The following is a 23,449-nucleotide window of genomic DNA, read 5'->3' on the forward strand; positions in this document are numbered from 1 at the left end:
TAATAATCAGTTTAGGATCTCTAAGAATAAAAAATAAGTAATAACAATGGTTACAAATGTAATATTTAACCTAGGCTCAGGACAATTGAAAACAGTTTAGGACACGTGACACACTTGCGTCCTTTTCAAAATCCACTGGATATCAAAGACCTGCACTTAACAGGGGTGATTGTGAGCCCAAGTCAAAATTCCGGAAAATTTCCTAAGTTTAAATTTAAAAAAAAAAAAAAAAAAAAAAAAAAAAACAATTTAAATTTAAAAATTACAAAAAAAAATTTAAACAAGGTTTTTTCTCCTTTTTCATAATATTTCTTAGTTTACTTAAAATATATTTAAAATTTTACACATACCTATACCATTTACACATACCTATAATGACCTGGAGAAATAATTAAAATTTACAAATATGACTTTCTTTTTTGAGTTTATGATTATAACAACTATTTACTGATAAAAAATGAATATTAATCATGAATATAAGCTTATAAAGTATCTCTCTGGCTCTCCCTTACAAACAAATAAAATAAACTGTGTTTTTAAGTTCTACCTTTGAAAATTTGATTTCCGGAAACTTCTGTGATCAAGGATTTTTTTAAATGTCTGGATCTTCGATCTCAGAAAATTTCCGGATCACTGCTAGCGAAAAATCCGGATTTTTACTGGAGCACAATCAGCCCTGACTAAAACCTTAAAAAAATACTAATAATAAAATAAATAAAAAAGATTCTTTCTAAGAACAATTGGTTCAAGTTCACTATAATTAATTCATAAAAAGGAATTTCTTGCAGAGAGAAATGAGTAAGATTAACTTGCCTTCAGTTTTTCTGGATTTTCTAAAATTTCCTCTAAAGCGCCAGCAGGATTGACATCATCAGATGTATCATCATATTCCAGAGCGTCAACAGCCATTTTACGAGCCCATTCGTATGCTTCTGGGTGAACACGAGATCCGTCTAACACTTCAACATATGTCTCCGTACTGAAACATTTCAAACAATGTCCATTAACATCTCTTTAACAGTTGAACATGTTTCTTTACAAGTGCCACAGTTAAAGTTTTAAAATACTTTCCTGTTTTACTTTATTATGGATATTTTATTTTTGGCTATCAAGTTTCAGCAAAAGAAAAGAATTAAAGAGGACTTTGGAGAACCATTCATAGTTAAAAATCATTTGCATTCAGGTACCGTGATAAATGATAACATTAAAATTAAAAATACACTAGCTTGCAAAAGTCTTTGGTCAAACTCAATATTATAGATGGTTGATTGGAAATGTAATAAATAATGTATAATTTTATTCCTAAACATACTTAATATGCTTATCAACCAGAAGGCAAAGTTAGCGCTTTGAAAGTAACTTTGAATCAAATGCAATTTTCATAGCAGTCGGGTGTCTGTTTTTCGTGACGCGATTTTCTTACATCTAAGAATTGGATGAAAATACAATTGAAAGATACAATTTTAACAAATAAGTATAAGTTTTGCATATTTATTTACGGAAATCGTGATTTTAACTTTAATTTATTACTGACATTCATTTTTGAGGAATTAGTTCTTACAAGACTCAAATTATATAAAAAAAGAAATATTCAACTGAACTGAGTGCAAAGATTTAAATTTTATCTAAAGAAGAATACATTTTCCATTAAATTGCAAGAAAAGTAAAAATTCTGAAATCAAGAGTAATATATATGTTGGCTTGACTAAATAAAATGGGAATCAACCAGTCCGCTCCGGCTGTCTTTTGATCTCCATAAATGCGTCCTTGTCTTTTTTGTAAAAATAAGCTGTCATTCCTTAAAATTGTTCCCTCTTTCTTTAGGAAAAGGTTCTCATAAACAGCTGTTTTAATGAAAATTCCACTTCTAATTTATTTAATTACTGATAATTACTTAATTTCATTTCTTCATTTTACTAATATTTTTCTTATGTTGTCTAGTTATATAGTTTGAATTCACACAATATGACGACCCCTGAAATATTCACTTTTTTTTATTTGGTATAAAAAAAGTGGTAAAGTATATTCTGTATTATATACTTATAATTAAAGTATATAAAGTGGTAAAGTAAAATAATGAATTTTTTTGTGTTTTCAAATTGTAAAATTATTTTTATTAAATAAATACCGTTTATTTAAAAATGCACCATTAAATATTTATTTGTCATAATTTTCAGTGTAAAATAGAAAGAGTGAGAATTACTTAGTGAAATATGCACATACAATAGTATACAATGGTAGTTTAAAAATTGAGCAAATTTTGTTATTACATAATATTAGATATTTTGATCAATTTTATCAGTGGTAAATGAGTGCCATTCAAAATTCAAATTGCCCATTTCTGTGAGGAAGCGCCCTGCCCATATTTATTCTCAGGGAGAACTCTGCAAGTTAGCATGAATCACAATTTTAATGTAATTAAAACAATTTTTTAAAATAATTTTCAATTTATTCAAAAAAAGACCAAAACACTATAAAGAGAACTAAAAATGGACTTTGGAGGGAAAAGAAGCATATTAACTGGAACCCCATTGGTCTATTAATGGCCCTCCTAATTCTTTTCTTACTATTTCACATAAAGAATTGTTGGTGAATTGATCAAACATTGGTTTTTTAAAAAAAAAAAAAAAAAAAAAAAAAAAAAAAAAAGGAAGAGAAACTGAACTTTGTGTGACAATATAAAAATACCAAAATATGTTTTCGAAATTATAAATGAAATAATTTTAATTACAAGATAAACTATGATAAAAATCGCTTCTCAAAGGAATGACCATATTAAATAAACATAGTTATTATAGCAAATTAACTAAACATAATTTAAAAATATTTTTTTTATGAACATACATCAGTAATTTTAAACCATAAAGAAAGATTAAAGCAGCTACGAAATAAACCCACAAACCTGTCTACTAAAGAAGATGTGTCAATCTTTATGAATCCAGCACAGTTAACAAAAACTTTGGGTCCCATCTTGCAAAAGGTAATTAACTGTGTTCTGCTTTCTAATTGTTGATTGGCTGTTTTTAGAGTCTAAAACAAAATTTCTGTGATCAGTACTACATTACAATAAAATAAAAATATAAAAACACTTAATATTTACGTTTTATATGATACGTTTTACAGCAGAATAGTGGTGAAACACCAATATGTTCAAATAACTGACTTTACATATCTTATTTCAATACAATCAGAATTATTTTTAATTGAACAAAATCAAGTTTCTTTTTTATAATTAATCATAATATATTTTTCACTGTAAATGTATATGTTATTTTTCCACTGTAAAAAGAAGCTTCATTAAAACAACATTGAAAAGAAATAAGAAATCTTACCTTGACTAAAAATGTCCCTTTTCTAGGTCCCAAGCCACAAACAAACTGTACTAAATTAGCAGTATGATTGAACTGGATAGCTCTGTTGAAATCGACGCCAACTTCATTTGTTCGATTTACAAACTCTAAATTAAGGGCATTGACAAGTTCATCTTTATTCACCTCCCCCTGAAAAAGAGAAAGTAAAAAGCATAAATTATATCTCACATTGAGGCTTTAAATTTTGATCATTTCATTTCACCAATAAAACAATAGCAAGTACTAAAATTTAATATATAAACAAGAAGAAAAAAAGCTTAATATACGGCCAACCGAATATTCAACAAAAGGGCCAAATATCGAATAGTTGCTGTAATTTCTTTACATCACTACTGCGCATTTTGCTTTATTTTAATTAATTATCAATTTTAAACAATGCTTAATGGTTTTTGTATTTTTTCCTCACTAGCACAACTCAGTCAACTATGCTTTAAATTATAATAATTTACTAAGTTTCACAGATTATTTTTTGAATGATTAAATACTACATGAAACTATTCCTACTTTATTATAGAATGAAAAATAATCACATTTTAAAATTCTTATTTAAAATTTCATTTTCACTTAACTTTTTTTAAATTTATTTCAGTTAGTAAAGCATGACGATGTTTTTTTTTTTGTAATTTTCCTTTCACCTATTATTCACTGACATACACGCGGCAAACATATTTTCCTCATAAATGGAAGCAAAAATTAAATATAACATACCGCTCCTTAACATTGTTCTCATGGTCGCTGATCGGAGGGAGTAAATAAGAATTTGACACTTCCCCGCCTCCTTCACAAGGAGAGAAAATAATCCTCCCTTTCCCATGTACTCTGGAATCTCTGAAAGCTTTAAATCTTATTGCTAAGTATGTAAAATCGCACGAACATCCTTAAAGTTATAAAATAATCCTTTAAGTATTTCTCGAGAAATTTAAAAAAATATTGTAGGGTAGCGTATATTTTTAATATATTTTTTTAATTTTTTGGGATTAAGGTATTAATAAAAAATATGAATCTGCATTATTGATTAATATGATAAAAGAAATGATTTTAAATTTAATATAAATAAACCAATTACATGGAATTTTAATGTTTCCAAAAACATTTATTTCAATACCATTTATAATCAAATAAATAGAATTAAAAGAATTTGTAGTAATGTTTATTTATTGAAAAAAAAACAAATAGACGAATATTTCCAATATTTAATTAAAAAAAACAAACAATAGATATACAACTAATGAAATTAAATTATATATAAAATCGTTGATTTGATAGTAGATTATAATTAAAAATTTCTTTGTTAACAAAATTTATAATTTTATCATGTGCAAATCCATTGCCAAAAATCTCCTAATATTTAAAAGACATTTATAATTTTTAATAAATATTTATAATTTTTCTAAATTCTACAATATAAAAAAATTTTATAATTAATTTTCAATCAATTTTCAATTGTTGATTGTTGTCAATAATCAATAACATTATTTTCAAATCCAAATATTATCCAATAATTCTAAGTCAATAACAAAGACAACAAATAATAAAAAAAAATTCATGGATTTAATTGTGTTGGTATATGGCTTATACAGGATTGCCACTCAAATCCAGAAGAAAAAAAAATTCCTTGTACATATTTTTTTAAAAATTTCCAATGAGCTGCACAATCGGTCTTGCCGATGAGCAGACCTAGTGCGTTCTCCAGAGGTGGTATCCACTCTTTCAGGACCACCACAATGGGTGAGATACCGTTGGTCATGTTAATTTGGACGTCTAGTTTCTGCCACACTAGATGGCAGCACCGAGACTCTATTTGGATGCTAAAGTGCACCCTGTACATATTATACACAATATATTAAGAGGAAACACACAATCACTGTGAGCTATATTGGGCAAGTTTTATTTAATTGCTGGAAAAACTTTGAGGAATAAGAAACAGCTGAACATATTTAAAAGAAATAATGCTGTAGTAAATGAAATAGTTTAGTATAGCTGAAATATCATCCTTAAATATCCCATAACCCTTTGAGCGATCATCATTTCTCAAAAGAGGAACATACAGGGCATCTGCTACATTTCAGATTTTCAATTTCATGATTTTCCATTACTAATTCTAAGAACTTTTCATGACTTAATGAAGTTACTATTTTCTCTGACAAAAACACAACAATAAATTTAAAAAAAGCCTTATATTAACATTAATTGAAATGATAGGTATAACCAAAACTGTTATACTCTGCATATTTATATCTATAGATTTTAAATTAAAAAATCAGACTTAAGAAAGAGTTGAAGCAATAAAATAGCTGAAAAAAATTTAAAAGAAAATAAATTTTTTTCTTCAGAATTAATTCTAAAGATACTTTTCTTTTTCATCGGAAAGGAAAGAAATACTCACAATTTTTCTGCTCTCATTTCGGAATTAAAAAAATTTGCCAATGACTGGCTTGCTTTAGCTGGAATTTGAAGTTGATATAATAAAGAAAATAATATGAACAAAAATTCTGACTTCGGCGACCTAAATCCATGACTTTCCATGATTTTTTTTATAAAAAAAAAAAAAAAAGTTAAAATCATGACAAATTTTGTTCAATACCGAAATTCATGACTTTCCATGATTTCTCATGTCTTTCCAGGTGCACAAATACCCTGAATATAAGAAATAAATTTCTCTGCATTTTCCCAGTTATTTTAAGTGATTTTTAAATTCCCTGTATTTTCCAGCTCTTCCCCTATTCACCCTGTGAAGTGGCAACCCTGCTATACAATATTAATTTATATTGGTTTATTACAGAATATGAAGAATGGTCATTCAACTTGAATATTTACAAACAAATAACGGTGTTTAAATCAAAGTTGATTCTTTTACCTGTAAAGGATGATACTTTAGACAGAGAATTTCTTCATCTGGGGTACAAAGCTGTGAAAATTCTATGAGTGGATCCTGCAAACGACGAGCAAGAGAAACACCTTGCCTTAAAAGCTCTGGATAATCTCTAAAGTCACTCTGCAAAGAAAAATAATTTAAAATAGAAATTAATCATTTCAAATTAAAAAAAAGTTTTCTTCATGTTTATAAAGACCAAATGCTCATTGCACAGTAAGAACAATCAGTCCACTTAACATAGCTGTAAGAATTCCCACTGCAAAAAAATATTTGAGTTTAAAAATATCTATTTTTGACTAGGTAGTCATAATTTTGAAAATTAAGTTTACAAATAATTACAAAGTTACACAAATAATAAAGTAAAAAAATTAAAACAGCGATTTTCAGTTATGTATCTTAATTTTATAAATGTAGAAAAATCAGAACACTTAAATTTATTAACCAATAGAAAAAATTAGATGGCACCACTGGGAAACAAATACAATCGCACCCCCAGTGCCTTAATGGCCAACAACAACAGAAAAAATAAGTTGGAAGAATAAATAAAAAATATGATACAAATACATACAACTCCTCTATTTGATTTGGAAAATAAAACTGCTAGTTCATTGTCCATAATTTCAACACTAATGGGTGGGAACTGCTCACTATCGATTAAATCATTCACTATTTCCTTAACATCTGCCACAATCATTGATGCTTCCCTAGAAATCAAATTTTGTATAAGTTATCAACAATGAAACAATAATTTTCACACAATAATTTAACTGAAATTTAATGAAATAAGAACTTTTACAGTTAATTCATTTTTGGAAAAAGAATCTTGTTGGGAAGCTTTTTACTCTTGACACGACACAAAGTGCATGTTAAAGAAAGTAAACAAATCCGAAAAATCCACGTTTAAGAAAATGAACACATCCCAAAAAATGGTGTTTAAAAAATTGACACATTCCAAAAATGCCTGTTTTGGAAAAAGGACACAAACCAAAAATGTGCATTTAAGAAAATGAACACAACTAAAAAATGCCTGTTAAGAAAATAGACGCATGCTAAAAATGTGTTTTTAAGAAAATGGACACATCACAAAAAAGCATGTTAATGATCTAGGAATTCTCCTAAGAATATTATTCTCTTTTAAAGAATTAAACTAATGGATTAAATAAATTTATAATGCAACATTGTCAATTTGTCCAAAACACTAGGACTTTTTAAAAAAAAAGATATTAAAAGTCAAAAGTTATGTTTATAAGGTTGTCACAGGTCCTACAAATTTATAATTGTGATATTAACTTGATGTTTTCAACAATTTAGAATTTTGTTTCAAACCACCATATCATTTGATGTTCCGAATGCAAAGACATGCCCGAAAAGTAATATCTGCAATATACCCAGCCTCCATGATCACCAAGTCTGAGACTTTTTGCCTCAATAATTATGCCTAGAATTAAAAAAAGTAAGAAAGAAATTCCTCATTTAGCTGTTAAATTAGTGTTGAACACTGAAAAGACATATTTTTTCTACGTCCATTTATTTACTTAAACACGCATTTTTAGGATATGTTCATTTTCTTATACACATTTTAAGCTGTGTCAAGAATAAAAAGCTCATTGACAACAAGTTAATATTAAAAAAAAAATAAGTTATACTTTTAATGATCATTTTATTAAATAGGCTACACTATATGGTCAAAAAGCACTAAATACTTGAGGATTTTGACACATTTTCTTACTTCTTTAAAGTATTAAACAATGCTATGAAAGGTTAGGTTTATGTAATTTAGATATGAGAGGGATCGGGGAATCAGCAGAAAATATGAAACCAAAGTTTCCGATATTTAAAACTTAAACAAAACAATTCTCATATACATATTTTATTACTCGCGAGTCTGATAGAATATTCATGCAAAAGTTTAACACATTGGAAAATAATTTTCGCTTCAAATTTTGTGATTTGTTGTAATGCTTAAAATGCTAAGACAATAAATAAATGATGCTAGTAATTCTCGAAATATCTGTCTTTTTTTTCTCTTCCTTTTCTTTTGTATAAAAGACAGTCGGACTTCTATTTAACGAACTTCCATTTTGCAATATTTTTCGAGGAACCAAGAACATTTTGGAAATCTTTCGTAAATAGCTTCAAAGTAATATAACTCAACTAAAATAACTTTTCAACTTTCGTAAAGTAACTAACAAACTTTTCATTGAGATCCACTGCCCTATTTCTTGAAGATTTCAAACTTATAAACGCATATTATGGGGGAAATGAACTTGAACTGATTTTCAAAGCCACTTAATTTTCAGAGAAAGCAGTATAATCTTTTTTCCCTTTTAGTCTGCATTTCAAACAAAAAACTCAGACTAAATTTAATGGATTTCATTCGTAGCAATTAAATTTAAGAATGCATGAGGTAATGAATGTTTAAAATTGCTTTTATAATAAATCCAGATATAATTTTACACATAAATTTAGCTTTTCTTAGTTGAAAATGTATGTAGCATGATAGTGTAACATTGGATAATGTCTTGCTCTATTCTTGCTTTCTATGCAGATTTCCTTTATGGTTAAGATTTATAAAGTAAATTGTAGATACTAGCTTGCAAGATGTAGCTGCATCAGTTGCTATTTTAATTATGTCTATAATTTAAAACTTGTTTTGTGTTGTTTAAGTATTTCAAAAAGTGATTTTCTATTTAACGAATTTTCCATACAGCGAACTTATTTTTCCGATTTAGTGACTTCGTAAAATAGAGGTTCGCCAGTATTGCTATTTTTCACAAAAATTAAGAATAACAAATAATGCAAAATTAAAATTGCAACAACAAAAAATAATTTATTTTCTTTAAAAAAATGAGGACTTAACAGAAGATGGAAAAAAAAAATTATAATATACCTCGATTCACCAGCTACAACTACAACATGAGGTTTTTTCTTAAGAATGAGTTTTCTTAGCACATGCAAGTCTGCCTCCTAAAAAAAAAAGTTAGCAATAAAAGCAAAGAAAAATAAAGGAATCTGTTATAATATTATACATACATGTATACACATACACACATGCATATATCCATACATACAGAGAGCGATTTTGTTGACTAGCAAAGTAGTAGATTGCTAGTTAAAAAACAGATGCTAGTTAAAAAAAAATGCAGATTAAAAATTGCTAGTAACTTCTTATGGCCAGGATTTTGATAATTTTTTCATCCCTTTCCAAGTGGTTTTCCAAATTCTGATTTTTAATACAATGTTATTACAACAAGTGAATTTCAAATTAGAGTTATCTCTACTTGACACGCTTGATTAACAACAATTTCATTGTTTCAGATGCCATTTTCAGATTGTTTTATTGGCAGCTACTTATCACATTCTCGGCTATTTACATAATGATTTTAAAAACTCCAATTTTTAATCATGATGTTATTATGACGCACGAATTCTGATTTCACCACTTTTTGACCGGATCAGTTCGTGACTGTTATGCTGTGTATCCAGGTCATATTCTGACTGTCTTTTTGAAAGTTATTTATCATTTTTTTGACCATTATTGTTTTTCAAGCTCTGATATTTACAGTACAATGTTGTGATACATAAAGTTCTAATTTGAGTAATACATTTGAGTAACGATTATCAGATCTGACTATGAGTGGGGATTTTGCTACAAATTCAGATGTGATTAGATAAATTGCATTTTAAAAATTAGATTTTTCGGCAATCTAAACCCAAGACTAACCCTGATTTTATTTAAAATTTTTTTTAGCTAAAATCATGACATTTCATGGCAAAGTTTGTTCAATACGCAAAACCCATGACTTTCCAAGTGCGCAGATACCCTGTATTTATTAAAAATGACACCAGCCTAGCAGGGATTCATCCCCAATAAAATATTGTTTATTTTACATGCTTTACTTCCTAATACCTACACACTTTTTTGTCTGGACCCACATTGGAAAGGTATTATCATTGTGTGAGGAGCACTCTAAAAAATTTAAACGAAAATAGAACACATTAAGTTAAAAATATATACAAAATAAAACAAATTGAGCAAAAAACAGAAATGTAAAGAAATTACAGAACAGTACACAAAAGGAAATCTATATAGTGAGGAGTGAATTAAAATGAACTTATGCATACTGGACATTTTCAAGAATGATTTAAAATATTTTCGTAATAAGATTGCCAGATTACAAAATATGAAAATAGAAGCATAAATAAAGTGATATCTTATGGCACGTTCTTACTGCAAAACTGAAGCCCGTCTAATTTGTTAGTTACCTTGGATGGGCCTGAAAATGGATGTGTACAAGGTAATATATACACACAATACAATTATACTATGGCATACCTGCCAACTTTTAATTCCTTCAATTATGATTTTTCCCAGTGGTATTAAAAACGGAATTAAAATTTCAATTTTAAGCAACGAAATACGTTGTAATTGAAAAAATCTTGAGTAGGAATGATTGAGAGTAATGCATAATAATATATATGCGCAAGATTTTTAAAAATAGTGGTGATCAAAATCATTTAAAAATTAAGTTTATAAAAGAAAAATATTTACTACCACTTTAAATGTAAAAATAAAATTTTACGCCAAATGCGTAAAAGTTGGCAGGTATGCTATGGCACCTTTGAAGGTTATCAAAGTTTAGATGGTAGTTAGTGACTAAAAAGTTCTTATGCAAGCCAATGAGTTTTATTTGTAAGGTTACTTTTTTCCTTGCCAATATGAAAGAAACTTTTACTTTTATAAATTTGTTTGAGTTACAAGAATATGCAAATCGAAAATCACACATTTTAAAGAAAAAAATAAATAATGGAAAAGTAATTTAGTGCATATTAATTAGATGACTAAAGAGGTAAAGACTTATCGAACGATCAACGTTATAGAATATCTATCTTTCTTTCCCTTATGTCTCGGAGACTTCCTCTATGTTTTAATTTTTAAAACATCGCTTAAAGAATCTAATTTATTTTATTTCATAGTTAAACTTGTATTCTATGAAGAAGATTTTAAACTTTAAATTTTTAGCAATAATAAGATATTTTAAAAATAAAAACAAAAAATATTCACTCATTATGTGTATCTTATAAACAAGGATACTGCTTTTAATTAGACTGTGCTTTTGGTAAAAAAAAAAAGGAAATCAGAAAATTGAACCCATATTTGGTAAAATCCAATGGAATCACTGGGAGGTTCATATTGCACAATTTTACTTGCAATTTCAAATACATAATAGCACACCTTTTTTATACGGTCATCTTCTCTGCGGGAATTTCTCCTGTTCAATAAATATTTAAGGCGCAGAAATTCCATAACTTCTCCGTCTCCATCAACCATCGCACAGAAAGCTGGTACATTGCTATAAGTATATATTTAGACATTTAAGGCAAAAGAAAATTTCTCAGAAAAAAATTATTTTTTTGAACACCTAAACAAACAATGTACAATCTAAATACAATATACAAACAATGTACAATCTAAATAAAAATAAATACAACACTAGATTTAAAATTTTAGACTAAAAAGTTCCCATCATTACAAGTGATAGAAATAATTTCTAAAAACTAGGTAATGATATTTCTATCACTTAATTCATTGTTGCAATAATTTAAAGAATATATAATTGCTATTTAAAAAAAATATTATTGTTATATCTTTTTATGCAATCTTTTAAAAAAAAAATAGAGAGAGAGAAACTTACTTTGCATTTCCTTGATAAGCAATGGAAAGCACTCTCACTCCTTCTCTGGTGTCAAAATCATCTTCATCCTCTACCTGGGGATCTACTTGGTAAGGAGCAACTTTCAACCAGTTGTATAACTTTCGACAGCAAGCCTAAGACAAAAACTTATGTAGCTGGCAATTTTGAAGTAAAATTTACCAAAAATAATTTTCTTTTAATGTTCACCAAACTAATGCAGTCTTTTTCCGAGCTATAAGCTGCAGTCTTTACTGCATAAAAAAAAAACTAGCTATGAAAAAGTGATGTGCAATACAGATGCTCAATGTTTGAGGGGTTGACCTCCATTTTAAAATTTCTCTCTGGGATTGTATTAGAACATGAAATGCTTATAACGAGTGCATGTCTAGTAGAACTTAAAGACTTATCAGGGTTGCCACTCAAATCTCGAAAAAAAAATTCCTTGTGTGTTCCCTGTACATATTATACACAATATATTAAGAGGAAAAATACAATCACTATGCTCTTGTACGAGCTGTTATTATGCTATCTACACTAGTTATAATTGCCGAAAAAACTTAGAGAAAAAAGGAACTGCTGAGCATACTTAATACAAATAATGCTATTGTAAATGAAATAGTTTAATATAGCTGAAAGATCATCTTTAAATATCCCAGATTGCACTTTGAGTGGTTACCATTTTTTTTTAAAAGATGAAAATAAGAAACAAAATTCCCTGTAATTTCTTAGTTTCCCTGCATTTTCCTTGTTATTTTAGGTGATTTTTAAACTCCCTGTATTTTCCTGTTCTCCCTGTACAGCGGCAACCCTGCTTATTATACATATAGTTCATTAAGTACTTTTAAGGTATTTAACTCCAATTCAGATAATAATGCAAAAGTGTTTTGTCATATCCTATGTATGATAAGAAAATACGCGAATGATTTATTTAAAGAATGGATTACACATTGGGAGAATTAAGAATAGAAGCTTAACTTATAATAAGAAAGGGTGACTTTCTATGAGCAACAAATTACCCAAAATTAGTTTAGGCCCTGCTTACAGTAGATTTGCTGTATTAAATTATGTTGAATATAGTTATTGTAAATAAGTCCAATGAAATTAAGGTCCAGTGTTAACGACTCTAAAAGATCAGCATGATGGAAAAAGATTTGACAAAAAGCGGAGAAAATTTTGCTTCTTTTTTTCCCCCTCATACTCTGTCTTACGTAATTCGTTCATCTGAAGCTTGGGGGTTATCCGCTTTTTATTACAGTAGCAGATTTCTATCGCTTTTTAAACAAACCTTTATTGTAATTTTTATTAGAATATATTTCTCCTAAAAAATTATTCTGCAGAAGAAAAAAAATTTCTTTTTCTTTCTTAAAAAAATTATAAAATTTTAAAAAAAGGAAAAATGCAAAATGTGTTTGAAAAAGCAGAGTTTCTGTTCTGTCAAAATGCGACTCTTTCGACAAAATCAGAACAGATATGTGCAGAACATTACATATTTCTTGCTGAAATTAAAAGTTTGTGATAGAAGCCATCATATTTCAGAAAAAGTATTAAATTGAAACTTCAAAAATATTATTATGGATTAAAAAAAATTATGATTAAACATTTTACAGTTCCATACCTTGATAACACCCTCTTTAGCTTCATTTAATAAACGCAGCCTGAGTTCTTTTTCAAAGGAGGGATACAGCATTTTTGTTAAAGCAAGATCCAATGCTTGATGTCTTTGAACATTCCAGTCCAGAACATTTTTACTGTATTCATCCTATAATAAATTGAATTGCAATATTTCTAACAAGATTACAAGAAAAACTGATTTTCTAAGATAAAACAACTAGACTAAAACGTACAAGACAAAACATTTCTTTGAAACAGTGAATTGTGGACTTTAGAAATTCTTTGATTATTAAATTGTTAATACGGATCCATCATTTTTTTAATTTTCATTAATCATACATAAAAAATTAAAAAAAAGATAAACCATTGACAAGGGATTTATGAATCCGTAAAATAACAATCTAAACGAAAATGTACAAATTATTTTACAAAAAGCCTAAAAACGATTTCTTTTCATGAGTTATGTTATGAAAAATGTGCTTCATTGGAAAGTTAGTTTAATCATCTCATGTTAGAATTGAATATTTTAATTCATATAAATATTATTACAAATTGCACTTTTAATTTTAATAGTGATAATAGTAGCAAATAAATAAAAAAAAAAGAACATGAGTATGAATACCCATAAAAACTAAATTGAAACATCACAATCTAAAATGCAGCCAGCCTCTTTCCTTTTGGTTATTTCTTTTGTATCATTGAAACAATCTTATGCTTTATAAATTTAAATTATCACAATAACTTTTTATTAAATAAAAAGCTTCCACACTATTTGATGTATGAGTTGTATATAGCATAAGTTAAACAATTTAAATATATATCATTTTAATGAGACTTACTCGCTCATATAGCTGCTTAATTTCCTCTAAATAAACATGCCGACTATCTTTGCCTCCTTGGTGTTGCATAGCTATGGTAATTTTAACCTCTTCACTTCTTTCAGCCTATAAATTTTTGAAACATTACTGTCATGTTCAAAATTTATCTAAGCAATTAGACAATTTATATAGAAAAACACAAAACACATGATATGTAGAAAAACACAGTATATTGAAATTTTGAATTGTACAAACATTTATAAAAAAGCGGTGGGATGCCTTCAGTAAACTCGGAATAATTTATTTATTTTTTTGCAGTTTTTCGTAAGGTAACAAGAGAAGAGGTAGTTTTAAGTAGACATACTAAAAAAAAGCAGTCTAAAAGACCAACTTTTAAAAAAAAAATTAAAAAAATTTCACTAGGAAAACCTATTTATTTATTTAATAGGTCAAATATTAAACTTTATATTAAACATTAAACAAAATATTCCTAATTTAAGATATGGAAGAATGCTGAAGAAGTGGAGATATGCAATACTGCAATTCAAAATTTTACTCGCTACTTATCACTATATTACCATATGAACAGATAGCTATTAAAGATGCTTTCAAAAATCAATATTAAACAAATTTAAATTTCAAAATAATAATAAAAAAAAAAAAACATACATTTATCGATTGTAATATGCATAGCTACCAATATGGATAGGGAAAAAAAATCCAGTAGATTTTACGAAGTAACATAAATTTTATGATAATTGCTGTATAATGTACTAAATATTCTAGGGAATTCAAGGGATTTTTGTAATCACTAAAATAGAAATACTGCAATATTTTCCAGTTATGATTGACATCAAACATAAATGTTATGTATTATATTTACTAATAATTTTGAATATTAATAGTTACTTAATTCATCAAAGATAGTTAAAAGATTTTTTTAGTTAATTTAAATAGAGAGTTCTGAATAAAAATAAACTGAACATTTTAGAACAAAAAATGTAATGAATTAATTTCTTTCTATAAATGAGGTTCGCTTCATTATGTATTAGTAATACTTATTTAAATATTCTAGCAAGCAAGCAATAATCCGTTCAAAAATTCTATTTCAATAGGGATTTTTTGGGGGTATTTACTCAATTTTAGGGAATTTTAATTAAACCAGTAGATCTGGAGAAATTGGCAAAATTCAGTAGAGTTGATGACAGCTATGCATATGAAACCCATTTAAGCTCTTCACAAATGTTGCGACAAATGGTTTCGTTTCTGTTTTGATTGCTATCATTCTGCACTTCTCCAATTTCTGCAACCATCTCTTGAACCAACACCAGCTGCTTCAAAATTTTCATCAACTGTTGCATAACCATCAAAAGTGATGTTTTGAAAGTTTTTCCTTCATTTTCTTCTTCATCATTAGTATCGGGAATTACCGTGCGCTTCTCAATTGGAAATACCTTCAATGTTTTTTTTTTAACATTGGTGGAATTTCTTAGATACAATTCTATGATAGATAACCCACAATAGAAGGAGAGTTTGTTGATTTCAAAAACAATCTAAATGGGTATTATTAACATTACAAGAACAGTATTTGCGAGAGAACCATTAAAACAAAAAAATACATACAAGAAATGATGCAAAAATATGGATCGAGTTTCAGCAATTGGATACTACATTGGTAATTCTTCATATCAAATGAAGAAAGAGGAGAAAATATGTCTTGATTCATTCCACAAAAAAAAGTTAAACTTTTCTGCTTACTTTTTCATTTTTGTTTAAATATTGTATTAGTGACATTAATTTTATATTAAAAATTTTACAGTTAATTAAATGATGCTTGACCAATAAATTTCTTTTTATTTAATAAAACATTTGTTAATCTTATTGGGAGAAATCTATTGATAAATATAGAAGAGGGGAAAGACGAGAATAAATGAACAACAATTGAGACACAAACGTCTTCTTATCAAAACAGAAACAATTTCTTCTTACCATGCTTAATTTTAAAAACTGCTCTCCACGTAAATCTTTAACAGATTTGGTTAAATACTTCATACTATAGCATGGATGGTTTTCATCTATTTCCTAGAATAAATAACAAGAAAATAAATGAATTACAAAATAAAAAACAAAAACTTTTTTTTCTAGATATTAAAATTGCTCATACTTTGATTCCTTTCTGAGTGGGCCTCACAGTTATTTTCGATCTTTCGAAAAAAATTTGTCTCACGCATTTTCGAACTGCTGGTTCTCTTGCTATTTGAGTAGCCACCATAAATTTTGCAACAGTCAAACACTCGTCGGCAGTGGGGAAACGCTTGCAAACATAATCTGATGCTACTTCTTTAGGTTCAACAGGATACTGATCAACCTCATGCCTTTGATAATTGTCACGTAAGTTTTCCCCAAACTGCTCAGGTGTCAGACCAAATTTCTTAGCAAGACCATCGATTCCAGAAAGTTTGCACACAGTATAAGCATCAGTGTGAGGAACATGCTTGATTTTCGTATCTTCCTCTAATTCTTCGCCATTTTCCATTTCTTTTTGCTGCTTCTTTCTCATGTGTTCTTTCATGGCTGGTATGTCATGACCATAATACAGCATGAAGTGAGAATAACAATCCTGGATTTCCTCCATGCTTTGTGCCTTTTTCAATCTAAACGAAAAAATAAAATTTTGCACTCGAGGGAGATTTACTTTCAAACTAAATAGCTACACCACAGAGAAATACATAAAGAGATTCTACTCAAATATTACAGCATATAAAAAGGCAAGAGAGATTTTTTTTTAATGGGCAGTAAAATGGCAACACTGGCTCAAATGGTTTTAGTGCTACAATACAGCAAAAAGCTTAACTACTGCAATGTTCTCCATAAGCGTTTTTAGAGCGGTGACTCGCTTTATCTGCCCTTTGGTCCCTATAAATGCACCTTCTTTACTCTTTTTGAAAAAATAAACCACCATCCATAAAAAATACTACCTTTTTACTCATATTCAATTTAAATAACACTGTTTTAAATAATAATTACACACTAGTAAAATTACCTTTGTTTATAGGTTTATTTCTAATTACTATTACAATTTTTTTTTTTTAAGGATTATACTCAACTGGTTTAATATTTATAAATTTCCTTTTTTTTTAGGAAGTATATTAATAAATTTTTAAAGTGATTTTAAATTCTAAAATTATTTTTTACATAAATATTTTTTTTAAAAAAATGCAATTTTATTTCTTCAATTCATTTCTGCATAAATTTTAGTTTAAATTTTAGAAAAAAGCTTTCAAATAACTAGGCTTCATTTAAAAAAAAAAAAAAAAAAGCAGGTTTATCAATCAAAATTTTTTTTACTCTTTTTTAAAAAACAAATTTATGCTCATAGATTGTCTTTTAGCGTGTCTTTAACTATTTTTTAAAAACTCTAAATTTTTCTCTTGTTTTGATAATGTGTGAGAACTACTTTTTGAAATGCACATATATAATAATATAAGAGGGTAATTTAAAAACTGTTAAGGATCAAATTCAATTCTTACATAATTATAGATAAATTTTTACGGTGTTAAGTGAGTGCTCTTTTTTATTTCTAGGGAGAAATCTGCTAATAGTTATAATAATGAATTTATTTTTTTCAGAATTTTTAATTAAATTTATGAGTTTTTTGTAATCTTTTATTTTTGTTCCATGACATATTTAGAATATAATTTGGTAAGAATGCTGTATGTTAATGATGACAAAAATACATTTAGCAGTGTAAATTACAATTTATTTTAAATAATTCAATTTCTAATCATACTTTCTGTTTTTCATTCTATCTCAGTGTTGAATAAAATACATTTCCATTTCAATGCTATTTACCATTACTCCTTTTAAAGTAAAGAATAAATTGCAAAACCACTATTGAGGAAGATTTCTTTCATTTTCTCTGCTTATAGTAGAATTTATTGTATGACAGGATGAAAAATAAGAGTAAATATAAGTAAGACAGAAACACTTTTCACTCATAGGAGAACTAAGATATAAGATTGGAATTAATCTGAAAATTTTACGCTTCTACATAAATAGACAGTATAAAAAAATTTCAAAACACATTAATTCACGCAATCCTATAATTTTCAATATATTCAATAATTTTTACTGAAATGAAGCTTTAAAACTAATGCCACTCAGAGATGTATTTCATTCTTTCATATAATTATCAGATAAAAAAAATTTTTTACATAATTTTACAATTAATTTAATTTTTAGTTTACATAATTTGAATAAAAACAAGTTTATTAATCAAATTAAAAGTTTTTTTTTTTCAAATTACTTTGAATTAACTGCTGGTAATGAAAAAAAAAATTTTTTTTTTCAGAGCAAAAATTAAAACATGGATTGACAATCTTTAGATATGATTTTATGACAATTGTAGACATGATAATATGATTTTTTTGAAATCAATTTCTACATTGTCAAATGTAAATGCCTTCTTAAAGGAATATTAGTGACCTATTAGTGAACTTACATTGCCGCACACAAGGTATTGCAAATACTTTTACTTATAATTAACATTTTTCAGTTATTCTGTAAATAAAATAAATTGTAATATATTATAATGATAACAAAATAAGTTGTATGGTTCTGAATAATTTGTACCCATGATTATAATTTATTACTATTCCAGACCATTTATTTTTATAGTCCAAGAGCTTATTTTTCAATTCATTAAAAAAATTTATGATAAGCTTACCTATTATATTACAGGGATGAGAGTAGACAGAAAGCAAAAAAGAAAAAATCTAACCAAAAAGAAAACACGATATATCTAAAAATTGAACTAAAAACGAGTGATCCATCAATTTCAAAAAAGAAAAAATTTAAAATCCTATCTGCAAATGTACAGAAAAATATATGAATTATCAATGAAAGATACAGGACATTTAATACTTATTAAAAATATTTTTTTAAACCTTAAATTTTAATACACATGATTGCTATTTTTTGTTTATAGTCAATATAATTTTCCCAAACAAATTCATGGATTATTACAAAAAAGTTTTTAAAAAAATACTTTAATTTTTAATATTAACGCTAAAAGGCAAAACCAGTATTAAGTTATGCTTCTTTACTTTTTAAATAATTATGAATAATTATATTTCCTTTTTAATGATTTAAAAATTTTTTTTTTTTACTGATCAGAGCATTAAAACAATAGAAAAATGATATTTCATGTGATATAAACCACAAACCTTATAATATCAGTGACTTCAAGTGCTCGAATTCCCTCTTCAAGAGGTTTGTCTGGATCAGCCATAATGGTATCACATTGATACTGTTGCATTTTTTCAAACAATTTACTCAAATTATTCTTCCTTGTTCTTAATTGATACCACTGAAAAAATAAATAAATAAATAATTTCAATTAACAGACAGTTAAAAATAAAAATGCTAATGGATTTTTTAAAGATATACCTTTTCATCCCATTTATATACAGTCCATAAATCATTAATATTTAAATCTGGCTCTACATATTCTTTTCTATAAAATGCAATAAAAGGAACCTATAAAGAAAGAAAAAACATTATAGGTCTCACATAATAATTTAAAGTATTTGAAGAAAAATAAATGGATTACAACAACCTCAAACTTATTGTTACGGATAAATTTTAAAGCTTCTCTTATCTTTCCCACAGCGCTGGGATTTTTACGGCCGGCAATAGGTTGGTGACCAGTTCCAGCATGCTCCCCCTCTTGAAGTGATATGGTAGGAATGCTGAAGGCTTGCTTATAGATCCATTCGGCTTCCTCCTCGATTTCATCATCTTCAGCTTCCGTTACAGGTACTGCTCGCAACTAAGTGATAGAAAGTTGAATTAAGAGAAAACACTTTTACATAGATTTCATTGTTGTTTGTATACAGTAAGAACTTCCCACGCCACAAAGTCTGAGGCCATCTGCTGCTGTGGAAACAAGAATAACGCATTTCAGGGCCCATAACTTCTCTTCACTCTAGGGTTAACAAAATAGGCGGAAGGAATCGATTTCTTTTCTCTCGCCGACCGGAGCCATAATCTGTCCTTAACGATTCCTTGAAATAGTTGCTACCATAGTCACCGCCATACCTTGTTACCATAGTCACCGCCACAGGTCCAGACGAATGGCTAGGGAAGTTCCTACTTTAGACAAACTATAGAAATAGCCTGGAAAATACCTGGAATCTTTCTGGTATATCAACAGCTTTAATCTCTTTGTCAAGATCTGTCATATGACTTCTCTCCAGTTCCACTGGTTCAAATATCTAAATTAATAAAAATTCTATTTACTTTTTATTTAACTTAGCATGATTTTAAAATCACTTAAAATTTCATTTATAATAATAAAAGAATATTTAAAAAAAAGAATTCATTAAATCATATTTAATATTTATGATGAGATAATAGGCTTTAACCTTCATATATATTCAATCAAACCTAGTTAAGACGAAGAAAACATTTACCAAAGTTCTTTTCGAATTTACTGAAAATTGGGATGATTTAGGAAGATTTTAAAAAATAAATCACTTAAAACAGAGATATCAACGAACTTAAAAGAGAAATATTTTACGTTAATTTTATTTTAACCAATGTTTTTATGCAAAAAGGTAAAATTGTCTCAAATCGAATACCAATAGCAGTGTTTTCATCATAGAAAAAAAATGGGTGAGAATTTCTCACCCTTTCTCAAAAAGTTAAGTGAGATTTCTAAAAACTAAAAAAACACAAAAACTCTTTTAAAAAATTATTTTTTTAATTATAATAAATTTTTAACGTCTTCTATTTTTTAAAGCATTGAATATTTTTGGTGCATCATCATAGAAGATTTTGCCTTTACAAGGTATTTGTCCATCTTACATAAGTGCATAAAAAGTTTGAACGTCTTACATGAAGAAACCTTACCTATGGTGAACACGTGAAAATGTGCTCTGAAAGGGATTCCGTGGTTGTGTTCTGTTGTTCGAAAAGGTTCTAAACAATACTGGTAAATAGGGAAGCTAGATAATGGGGCAGATGATGAAAATAATGAAAGATCTAGGAAGAAAAGTGAAACGGATTTTCTTTCTAAATGGCATAATTCGAAGCTTTTTCCAAAATGCAAGAAATTCACGAATTTCGAAATTGATTTATAGAATGCGCGATTTTCTCGCGGTAATCATTTTTTAATGCGAGAAAAGAAAAAAATATGCGAGATTCTCGCGTTCTCGCGCTGTAGTGAAAACACTGCCAATAGTGACATGAAGTAAAAACTCAAATTTGAACTTCATAATAAAATAGCATAATTTGAACTTAGGGAAAAGGGCAGAAAAAAATGATAAATAACTGCTGAAAATATATTATATAGCAACATGAATATACGATGGAATTGTCACGAATTAAATGCTTAAAAAAGTGATACCTCAAATTCGAAATTCGCTTTTCTTAATAACGTTGAATAAAAAATAAGCACCACGAATTGAACCCTTCAAAAGTGATAGCCCAAATTCTCATGTTGTGATAATTTATTAATTATATCGGAATTTCAAAAATCATAGGGAAAGAACGATTAATTACAACTGAAAAAGCAATTGGATAATTCAGGACCACTGGGAAGAAATCTGGAGGAAAACTTGTTTGTGTCATTCTCAGTGAAATGTCGCTAAAGTGATTGAAACTTTTGAAGGTTGCTTGTAGGTTTAAAACTTTTACTTGACTTACTAAAATTTTTAAAATATTCCCTGATATTTCTAGAATCAATTAATTCCTATAAATTTCTCAGTTTTACGGATTTTCCTTATTGCAATACACTCTGTCATAACATATAGTTATGATAAACATACAACTAAAGGCAAATAATAAATAAAATTTAAAATTGTAAATATAAGTTTAAGTTATTTAGCCAATTATCTTCCAAATTCAATGACTAAAAAGTTCCTATTTTCTTAAAAATAAAAAAAAAGATCAAAATTTAAATAAAATTCTTACATCATATATAGTTTTTTTGGTAGTCTGTTTGCGAGCTGTTTTCTTCTGCTTGGGTCGAGTCTCCCCATCTTCGTCTTCTTCCTCTTCTTCATACTAAAATTAAAATATTAGCTTCAAAATGAATTCTCTAAAAGTACACTTTTAAATATATATATATATTTTTTTTTAGACTTAGAATAAATAAAATTTAGCTACACAGATTTATTGCAGAAAGAATATGTTATAAAAATCAAAATATATTGAAATAGTAATAATTTATTAGATTAAATTTAGGATCCTACGCCGAAATTTAAGGAATTCTGACTAATAAGTGCACAAATTGATATACAATGTTTTTTAACAAGGAAAAATTTTACTAAGCTATAAAAAAAAATTTAGACAAAAAATTTTCCTATTGCTGTCTGAATTTCTCTCAAAACCTCGCTCGCATGATCAGACACATTCAGCAATTGTGCTGCACTGCACATAACGAATATTAAGAATCAAGAAGAAGAAAAAAAATTATGAGTTGAGAACAGACAATTATTGACGATAATTTCAGTTTGATTTAATCTATAAAACCTGCTAAAATTGTGGCATAAAAGAATTAAAAGCAATATTTAGATTGATAATAATTAACATCTCATAATTATTACCTACTTGTAATATAAACTGCACAGTTATAATATAGTAAAGTATATTTGTTTTAAAGTATTATTTTAGAAAAATCAATTTATAGTTTCAATAATTTTGGTAACACATTTCATAAATAATATATAATATTAATCATAATTTAGTAGTATATAATGCAAGTTTTGTGCATAATTTAATGTTGAATAAAACATCCCAATGTCAAAAAGAAACTTGATTCAATTTTTTAACAGTTTTTGATATTGTTTGACAGATATTTAATGTGACATGTCAAAAACAAGTTTTAGACAGCAAAAACCCAACTTTGGCTGAATGGCTTAAAAAAGCTTTTGAATAGTTGTATAATAGAAGACGTACAAAATGCAATTCCATATTCAAAAATTCACCATAAACCACAGTAACTTTGTAGAATTAAACAATGAAAATTGCAGTTAAGAAATTTCTGTATCTCAGCAAAAATTTTTTGCATTATTA

The 23,449-nt window shown here is 27.5% G+C and overlaps 1 protein-coding gene across 1 annotated transcript in view; it reads right to left on the reverse strand.

The window, feature by feature from the left end:
- Spt6 (transcription elongation factor Spt6) overlaps window positions 1-23,449 on the reverse strand; it is a 52,821-nt gene that overhangs the window by 17,080 nt on the left and 12,292 nt on the right. The window contains exons 9-25 of the mRNA XM_087157842.1: window positions 22,346-22,438; window positions 20,560-20,646; window positions 19,989-20,201; window positions 19,820-19,909; window positions 19,597-19,739; window positions 16,536-17,025; window positions 16,361-16,453; window positions 14,393-14,497; window positions 13,558-13,701; window positions 11,943-12,076; window positions 11,483-11,600; window positions 9,137-9,213; window positions 6,815-6,950; window positions 6,229-6,366; window positions 3,333-3,500; window positions 2,903-3,030; window positions 814-979 (exon numbers count right to left, since the gene is read on the reverse strand). Coding sequence (XP_087013968.1) covers window positions 814-979; window positions 2,903-3,030; window positions 3,333-3,500; window positions 6,229-6,366; window positions 6,815-6,950; window positions 9,137-9,213; window positions 11,483-11,600; window positions 11,943-12,076; window positions 13,558-13,701; window positions 14,393-14,497; window positions 16,361-16,453; window positions 16,536-17,025; window positions 19,597-19,739; window positions 19,820-19,909; window positions 19,989-20,201; window positions 20,560-20,646; window positions 22,346-22,438 — 2,523 coding nt within the window. The remainder of the gene's footprint in view (window positions 1-813; window positions 980-2,902; window positions 3,031-3,332; window positions 3,501-6,228; window positions 6,367-6,814; window positions 6,951-9,136; window positions 9,214-11,482; window positions 11,601-11,942; window positions 12,077-13,557; window positions 13,702-14,392; window positions 14,498-16,360; window positions 16,454-16,535; window positions 17,026-19,596; window positions 19,740-19,819; window positions 19,910-19,988; window positions 20,202-20,559; window positions 20,647-22,345; window positions 22,439-23,449) is intronic.

This window comes from Parasteatoda tepidariorum, chromosome 2, assembly GCF_982258835.1.
Source record: "Parasteatoda tepidariorum strain Cologne lab strain chromosome 2, Ptep-v5.0, whole genome shotgun sequence".
NCBI classification, from domain to species: domain Eukaryota; kingdom Metazoa; phylum Arthropoda; class Arachnida; order Araneae; family Theridiidae; genus Parasteatoda; species Parasteatoda tepidariorum.